Source organism: Bidens hawaiensis, unplaced genomic scaffold, assembly GCF_021521415.1.
Source record: "Bidens hawaiensis isolate Kalapana, Puna unplaced genomic scaffold, B.hawaiensis_p1.1 tig00005922_1, whole genome shotgun sequence".
Taxonomy (NCBI): domain Eukaryota; kingdom Viridiplantae; phylum Streptophyta; class Magnoliopsida; order Asterales; family Asteraceae; genus Bidens; species Bidens hawaiensis.
Window position 1 is genome coordinate 84,497 of NW_027491388.1, and position 9,180 is coordinate 93,676.

Consider the following 9,180-nt stretch of genomic DNA (forward strand, 5'->3'; position numbering starts at 1 on the left):
ATCTTGTCCCCTTATTTGGACTACCGTGTTCCACCACATCAGCGCTTGGTCTAGAAACATACTGGTAGCATATTTGACCACGCGGTTTGGTGGACACTCACTGATATTAATTACTGATTCGGTCTTTTCTATCCATTTGACTAGTCCACTAGGTCCTTCAATACCCTTAAACTCAATCGGTTTACATGATGTAAATTGTTTGTATGAGTACTCCTGACGCGGGGGTTCTCGGTTATTATTATTGATATTATCGGTATTGGTCTGAGTATTATCATTGTTAGTTGTGTTAGCAACCGGTACAGGGTTCGGGATATTATCAGGGTGCACAACAGGTTCTGGGTTCCCAGTGACATTCATAGTTGGGAGAGTGTTATTATTATTTATGACATTATCAGTATTCACCGGGATAGTAACACCCGGGGCTACATTAGTGTCCGGCGGAGGTGTATTAACAGTGGCCGTGGTGGTGCTCGTAGGTTGATTAACAGTATTGTTAGCACGTATGCCTGCAGTGACTTGGGTTACAATTGTTGGTATCACTGCTTGTAGTTGACGAGCAATCATTGCGGCCACTTCCGCCTCAGACAAAGGGTTTGTTTTCCTCGGGGCCATTCTATAGAATAATCAATTATATAATAATCAATATCGTTTCACTATGACCAACACAACTTTACAATATTACAATTTCACAACACATAACTATGCCAAAGAAAACACGTTTGTATTAATTATAATCATTACTGTACATATGCATCCAAAATTAGCGCATAGGCTTAACCTGGTATAGGCCAGCGCTTGTATATGCGTATCAAAATTTGTCACCAAGTGACATGTAGACTTAACCCGATAAGGGCCAGTGCTTGAGATAGTACTAAACCACAAACAACTCCCAAGTCAGCCCAACACGCTGTACAAAATGCTACTTGGGATATCAAAAGACTATATACATAAGACCAGACTACTAGGTCCTATCCATTCTTTGCAACATGGAACCACAACCAAATCACAGCAGCCACTAGGGCCGCATTAACTGCTAAACACGCCCCCAGTAGTATCATCGCTCGATCCTGACGCCCGTGGCTGTCAGCACTGGATCTTTGTACAATTCTGATTTCCTGCTGCATATACCTCATGTGATCATACATATCGTGTCTATGCTGGTTTAGACTATTTATCATGTGTGAGTGTTCTAAGAGCTGATCAGTTGATAAACCAAACCATGCTGAATCAGAATGACGGGGTGGCTCGGGTACCGGGGCGGGTAAACCCCAAGTAGGAATAGGTATCTCTGTTACCCGGACACGCGATGTTTCTCCCCTATGGTACGTAGATCGAGGTGGGAGAGAAGTGTGCTCAGGTGGACGCACTGAAATGCGAGCAGTCTGACGGTTTCTAATAGTGGGTGGGGGTACTGGTGTATGCTGTACAGGTGGAGTAGGGGATCTGGGTGCTCTAACAGGTGAATGATAAGCACTAGTAGCTCCCTGTCCTGCAACATTCCTAGGGGATTCCCTAGGGGGGTAGGTGTCACAACGATAACCCGATAAGTCGAGTTGATCCGCAGGTACCTCACGTGGAATTACCGCATCTGCACCTTCTCCTATTTCCTCTGGCTCCTCCTCAGTTTCTTCTTCCGGATCCTCTTCCTCCTCCTCAGGCTCTGTTGGTAGGGTATTAGGTAAACGATCAGTAGTTCTTGACATATTCCTGCACAATGGTTAGTGATAAGAATAATATCCTTCTATATTAATCATAGTAAGATACGTGCAGGTATTTATACACATAAGCACAAATAATCGTTTATATACACAAATATTTATCTATTATTATATTTTATACACATATGTTGCTGTTTTTACCTATTCGATTGTTTATCGACTTCTTCTCGAATTTCCTCGTACAAACAAGTCTGTTATTACGTTCCGGACCATAATAACCCACTTGTCCATTCGCGTTCATCACGAGAATCATTCGTGTATATTATTTAATAGTATTTTATTCCCAGAGTTAATCGAGCCTACGGTTATCTTAGGGTATCCTAAGGGACATCCTAATTCTTTATAACCAATGGCTCTGATACCAACTTCTGTCACACCCCGACTAGGTAGTTGCGGAAGCGTAATACGGGAATGTAACAGATAACACTGGTATCAACCACGTTGTTTATAAAGAAAATTCAACAGCTAATTTACATCATATTACATTGGTAGGTACTATGTTTACAAACTAGGTGAAAAACACATAACCGGTTTACGAGCTTCTTATTCAGTATTATATCAGCGTCTATTCACAGCTATTCAACTTTCTTCCTAACACCAAAGCATATAAACAAATCATTCCACTTTTGCTTTACCTGAAAAGCATGTTAAAACGGGTCAACTACGTCTAGTTGGTGAGTTTCAAGTTTCACGAGTATCAATGAAATCAGTTCACGAGTTTGTAAAGTTTACAGTGTGTATGTATAAATGTCTGTGTATGATGCATTATACTAAGCCACAAGTGAAACCGAAACGAGCTATACTGCATGGCCTCTCCTGCCCATGCACTCCTGTTGGCATTTAACAGCCAATTTGCCCCATGTATGTACTATGTCTAACACCACATAGCAGTATGTAAATATATAATGACAATGTGCAACTGGTTTTTACATATGTTCCGGCTTACCCCACCGGCTCTGTCACAGTTGGGTTTGTCAAACCGATAGTACTATCCACACGTCACCGGCACGAAGTTAATCACTTGTGTTTGTGGGGACTTGTCAAGTGTTAGTACTTAGATAATCCACATCATCACACGTTTTCAAGTATATCAGTATATGTAAACATGCTTTTCACCCCAAAAGTTCGTAAAACAGTTTAGAAAGTGGGGGTCGTGAAACTCACCTTATTGTAGTTCGCACAGAAATTACGTGTCAGATAGTCAGATGTCTCGTTTATAGCCTGATTCCTATAAACGGTATCGTATCGTTAATACTAGTACAGTGTTCAAGCTAAGTCGGGCTGTATAGATAATCTGGGTATAGCTGTTAGGCCCAGAACATGACTATAGTCTTAGATTGTGACGTTGTATACTATGAAATGTTTAAAACTGGATTTGGCTCAGTTTCACCGTTTTCCGAGCCTAGCTCAGTTGATCGTTTATACGTTTCGGGATTAGGTAAGATCACATAAACTTAAGTAAATGTATTGATTGATAAAATGATTTGATTTATGAAAGAATTTTAAAGTTTCGGTGTCTGGTTTAATCGCAGGGTTCGTTTCCGTTTTCACACGGGTTGGATTATACAAAACGCGCACAATCCACCCGAATTGTCCGGAATTCTCGTAAAAAGTTCGTTTTTATCAATATCATTCAAAAATATGATATTTGATCACTTTTGACATTTTGATATACCAGTCAGTCCGTTGAACACAAAACTGCCGGTTTCGTTAAAACAATTATAATTTAAATCTTTAATAAATCATAACTAAATATGTAATTACATATAAATTATGTAAATTTTTGTAAAAATACATTAAGACATGGAGAATTTTATAAAAATATTTCCAGAAATTTTATGATTATTTATTTATTTATAAAAATTCATTTAATAGGTTATAATCATGTAATAAATGGCCCGTTTATATCAAACGACCTCCGAAAAATCCCATAATTTTTACCAATAGCCTCAATGTGACTACATAGCCCCTGCAAAATTTCCAGAACCTAACTCTTTAGACAAAATGCCTTTTTGTGCGTTTTTCGGCTGTTAAAACTCGGTTTCACCATGGCTGCACAAACCATACTTAGACATTTCCAATGATTTCCAAACTTTACCAGTGATCTTACCATCCCATATAAAACTCCAAAACCAAGTTTCATAATTTTTCAATATGTTTTGCTATTTTTCCCAAATAAACGCCCATAAACGGGAATAAATTCGCCAAATATTCTCCGTTTATCGAAAAATTACCAAATTTGAACAGGGACTCATTTATATGATCCCTAATGTCCCTGCAAATTTTCACAAGCTAACAACAAGCACGTCACAACCTAATACTAAACAGCCCCTAAACGAGTATTACGGGTTTACCTTGTCGGTTTTCGATGAATTTTGCTAGCTTAAACGACTTTCCGGGTCTCGGGTTGCAAACTCAGTATATCTACATATCATATAACATCAAACCAAGCATAAATCATCCATGTAACAGCCTTGATAATTAGGGTTTCGGTTTTGGGTTCAAACCGAACTTTCTAACCGTAAAAACGTTGTATTCATGTTCTAATCCGTGTTTTTGACCAAAAAAAGTATATGTTCCAGGTTTGTAAACATGTTTAACATCAAAACATAATTTTACTTGATTTTTAGGGCTTTTGGATGGTTAAACATGTTTAACACTAATCAAAACATGTTTATATGATAATCATATGGATCAAACTTTGTTAAAACTTGTTAGAATTGAATCTTACCTTAGGGTTTTTGAAAGAAACTTGATAGAACAGAGCTGGACCTCAAAAGTTTATATGTTGAAATGAATATCAATAGCTTAAGAATAAAGTTATGTAAAAGAAAACAAATGTGGTGTTTGGTAGCATGTTCCGATCGGAACTTCTTATGGAGCCTTAATGGGCTGTTTTGGCCCATTAATTTATATATACCAGCCCAAACATGAAAAGCCCATTTTAAGTTTAGTTCGGGTTCGGTTTTTCGCAAGAAAATTAATTCGGGTATGAGAAATAACGTAAAAACGAGTGTTTTTCAGCTTATTCTTGTAAAATAAGAAAAACGTACTGACTCGTTGTAAAATTCCAAAATATTTTCACGGATGGCTTAGAACATGTCATATAAATGTTTTATAAATCTTTTTCGGCTTAACGGATGCTACAATGCTTGTTTTGATATTAACGATTGCGTTTAAGCTTATAGCGTATCGATAAACGAAACCTTTTTCGTTTAAAGAGTTTTAAACGTACCAAGGCCTAAATATCAATATGTTAGCCTCTATAACATATATATAACTCGTATATGACCCCTCAGTATATATACGGGTCATAATTAGTATCGGTCGGTCACTCGTTTAAGCACTACGAATTAACCGATTTATCGTTTTCTTGTTACGTAAAGAATATAGTGTACCTCGTTTTGTCATGAATGTCACACAATAGAACTCAATTTCAATGTGAAATCAAGTATAAACCAAATTACAATGATGATGTCAAAACAAAAAGAAACCAAGAGATCAAATCATCAAAAAGATGATTTGAACTAACAATAATATCTCATTCAACAAGATGAGGACTGATGAGATGAATTCTAATTCTGGAGAGAGAAAGAAAAATAATATGACCAAAAGTCTCCTTTATGATTGCTCGATATCGTGACATATAGTCACCAAACAAACTGAACCGGGCCGGGCTTGAATTAACTTCACTTTATAACAGCCCATAGCTTCCTTGTGTTCACTCAGCCCACTTTGTCACCTCACCATCAGTGTCCATTTACTTCAAAGCCCATTAGCTTCAAAACATGTATATATGCAAAAAAAATAAACATAACACTATTAGTTATATTAACCAAAATATATAAATTATTTGTAAATGAATTGTATTTAGACGTCACCTTTCAGAAAGTTATATAAAAATAAAACTATTTGAAGTACTAATTTATTATATATTAAAACGTTCGTGGGCCTATTTAGCTTTGTCATCGAGTATCAATGTACAAACCACAAATATTTGTCTATATATGAAAATGACCCAATAATTGTCACCAAGAATACATAAAAGAATCCGTTCCCTCACCTATAGAATTCCCAAAATTGATGTTTAATTTAGTCACATTATTTTACACAAATTTAAATGATCAAATCCACAACATAACATAACATTTTTGTTTACTTTCTTCCTTCAGACTTTAGTTGTTGGTTACTCTACCATAGTCTTCAACAAACCTTTTCAAATTAGAGGATACCTTCAAACTGGTTTCCATTCCATACACCCTTTCCTTCATCTTAACCACTCTTTCTTCCATCTCTGTATCCTCCATCACCCTCTTTAAGCTTCTATGAACATCTTCTTCTTCAAAATCATTCAACAAAATCCCGATTCGCCAAATCTTTACAATATAGTCACAATTCACAAACTGATCACCAGCAATTGGGTAGCATAATAGCTTCACCTTGCATTGTATAGCTTCAATAGTCGAGTTCCACCCACAATGTGTTAGATAACACCCAACGGCTTTATGTCGTAGCACTTCACTTTGTGGGGCCCATGAAACCACCATTCCTCGATCCGACATTCTCTCTGTGTACCCTTTTGGGAGCCCATCGCGCCATTTTGGACCTAGGACCCAAATAAATGAATATTTGGATGACTCCAAAGCCATAGCTAGGCTTCTCACTTTGGCTTTATTAATTGGGCTAACCCAAGTGCCGAATGAGATGTACACAACAGACCTTTCTCTTTGTTGGTCTAGCCAATCTAAACAACGCATGTCTTCTTCAGAAAAATAAAGGTTTTCGTGTTTGGTGTGTTGTATTAATGGTCCAATTGGAGTTATGTTGGGGTGTTGTTTAGATTGGTTTTGTAGGTTGGTGACAATGTGGTGTTCCTCAGGGAAGCTGTTTACAAGGATTTGTGAAAGGTGTTGTGTTCGCGACAACGTCCTTGTCCAAAACTTAAATCTGGATCTTCTTGCAGCTAAGTTTCCAATAAGCCATGGTAAATCTTGTGTGCTTAAAGATGGTTGATCATATTCCAAGTATACCGGACCTTCACTTTGTGGGATACCTATGTGGTTTGAAACAAGTTTTGTTAAATATAAATAACCATCCATTAAAAAAAAAAAAAAACTTATAAATAAGGTGAAAATCACAAGTATGACCATATCGTCTGGACACATTGAAAATAGTATTTTGACTTTTGAAATTAGTGATCAACCAGCTAGGTAAACAACCGAACGCTAGGTGAAGCGTTCGACGGGAAGTTCGTTTATTTAATAAACGAACTAATATGAATAAAAATTTAGTGTTCGTTTAATTAAACGAACAAACATGAACACATATTCCGTTCATTCATTTATATTCATGAACGTTTATTTATATCTGTTTATTATGTTCGTTTATGTATTAGTAGAAATTTATAGAAAATAATTAAATATTGTCGAGATGAGTTATCTACTTAAAGGTTTTATATTTGTTAATTTGTGTTCATTTAAGTGTTTCCATTTATGTTTGTTCGTGTTCATTTACATTTTTCATATATGTACATTTATATTCTTTTATATTTGTTCAGTTATGTTCGTTTAGATTTTAAACAAAAGAATATAAATGTCCATTTTTTGAATAAATAAACTTGAAATATTTGTTCGATTAAGTATTCAAGTTAAATGAACGAACACGAACATGTTCTTGTTTGTGTTCGTTCGATTCATTTAGAGACTTTCATTATCCACATTGATGAATACATCGTTCTCAATCTCTAGGCTCTGCCAATTTTATTTGTACGTGTTCGTGAATACATTTATTTCCTTAACGAACGAACACAAACATAGAATTATGTTCGGTAAGTGGTCATGAACCGTTCGTGAACACATTATTTCCTTAACAAACGATCATGAACAAGGCATTGTTCATGTTTGTTTGGTTCGTTTACAGCCCTACAACCAATGATAGTTCAAGGACCTTGTAATTTAAAAAAACTTAAAAGAAATAATAATTATAATAATCAAAGCTAATTATTTATAAAATAAAATAACTAATATAAAAAAATATATGAAAAAGTAAACTAATTTATACTAAACCATTAGTTGTAAAATAATGATAGTTAATATAAAAACGTTAAGTCGTAATAAACTAATAATTGCTATATGAAAAAAAAGTCAAATAAATATTTGATAATTTTGAAAAGTACGTCCATTTTGTCAACTTTTCATAGTTAAAATGATTATTCTCATGACTTTTCAAAATATTCATTTAGTAGGTCTTATAATATACCAGTTTCTGAGATGATGCCAAGAGAGAGCAATTCCGGGATGGCCGTAATAAGCTGGTAAGCAGCAAACATAACTGGCCAATATCCAACCACCGGAACACCACAGTCATCGCCAACCTTCAACGCCCATGACGCTAGTAAGTCCACAATCATGAATGCAACTCCACCACCATTACGGTTAAGGTCACGAACCAAGCGGTCCAAATGCACGGGCATGTTGTTCTCCATTGCAAACTCAATAGCAAAAAAGTCGTGCGGTGTTGCCTCATCCAAACCATCAGGGATGGGCATGCACGTGATATGGGTCTTTTGAGCAGTTGCATGTTGGATAAACTCGGGTATTACCACCACGGGTGAAAGGCCGAGGTGGGTCAAGCCGGAGGCGAGGTTAAGCATTGGTGTCACATGGCCTTGTGCCGGGTATGGAACCATAATGACTTTAGGCTTCATCATTGATAATGTAATTATAGTTGGTTATATGCTAGATTGCATGATACTATTGTACTTATATATCATGGGAACAAGACCCATATATGTCATGTGTGAACAACGACATGGGTAAATCACCAAATCTATTAATTAAAGAAAACTATTATTTATTATTTAAATATTAACCACGTGGAAAATAGACTCCATCCCAAATAGAAGTCAGTGTAGGTTTGACTAACTTGTTCAAAAGCCATTATTAATAATGTTTATACCTAATGATTGAAGAATTTCATATACAGCCGTCGATTAAACTGAAAGTTGTTGGTGTACCAAATTATTAACATTATTAATAATGGCTTTTGAACAAGTTAGGCAAACCTACACTGACTTCTATTTGGGATGGAGTCTATTTTCCACGTGGTTAATATTTAAATAATAAATAACACGTAAAAGCACCCGTGAAATTAGAAGATCTTGACCCAAACTTCCTATTACTTTTGAGGACCTAAGCAAATTTAAACAAATTATTATATCATTTCCAATCCTCAGCCCATTCTCAACAAAAATGTGACTGGGTTTTGTAAATTATATAATATAGTTATGAATGGTTACGAGTATTTGAGAGAGATAAATGTTATGTGGTAAGTTAATTTTGGTTTACACTATTTATACGCAATATATTTTAATTTTTAATATTTTCTGAAATTGATTGTGAATGTAGAGAGAGAAAAAATAACGATATAAAAAATCTTATTTATTTAAGAAGAAGATAAAATA

At 35.6% G+C, this 9,180-nt stretch overlaps 1 protein-coding gene across 1 annotated transcript; it reads right to left on the minus strand.

Annotated features, from left to right (window-relative positions):
- Positions 1-5,702: 5,702 nt before the first annotated feature.
- Positions 5,703-8,499, minus strand: LOC143631007 (UDP-glycosyltransferase 82A1-like). Its single transcript, XM_077099874.1, has 2 exons — positions 7,977-8,499; positions 5,703-6,771 (listed from the first exon to the last, which is right to left on the minus strand). Exons 1-2 carry the CDS (start codon positions 8,425-8,427, stop codon positions 5,894-5,896), a joined length of 1,329 nt encoding a protein of 442 aa, XP_076955989.1. The 5' UTR covers positions 8,428-8,499; the 3' UTR covers positions 5,703-5,893.
- Positions 8,500-9,180: the final 681 nt, after the last annotated feature.

Excerpts from the sequence above, each read along its gene's own strand:
- LOC143631007 (XM_077099874.1), bottom strand. The coding sequence starts at position 8,427 with ATGATGAAGCCTAAAGTCATTATGGTTCCATACCCGGCACAAGGCCAT. Across the intron at positions 6,772-7,976 it reads TGGCATCATCTCAGAAACTG|GTATCCCACAAAGTGAAGGT; the intron begins GTATATTATAAG and ends CAAACCACATAG.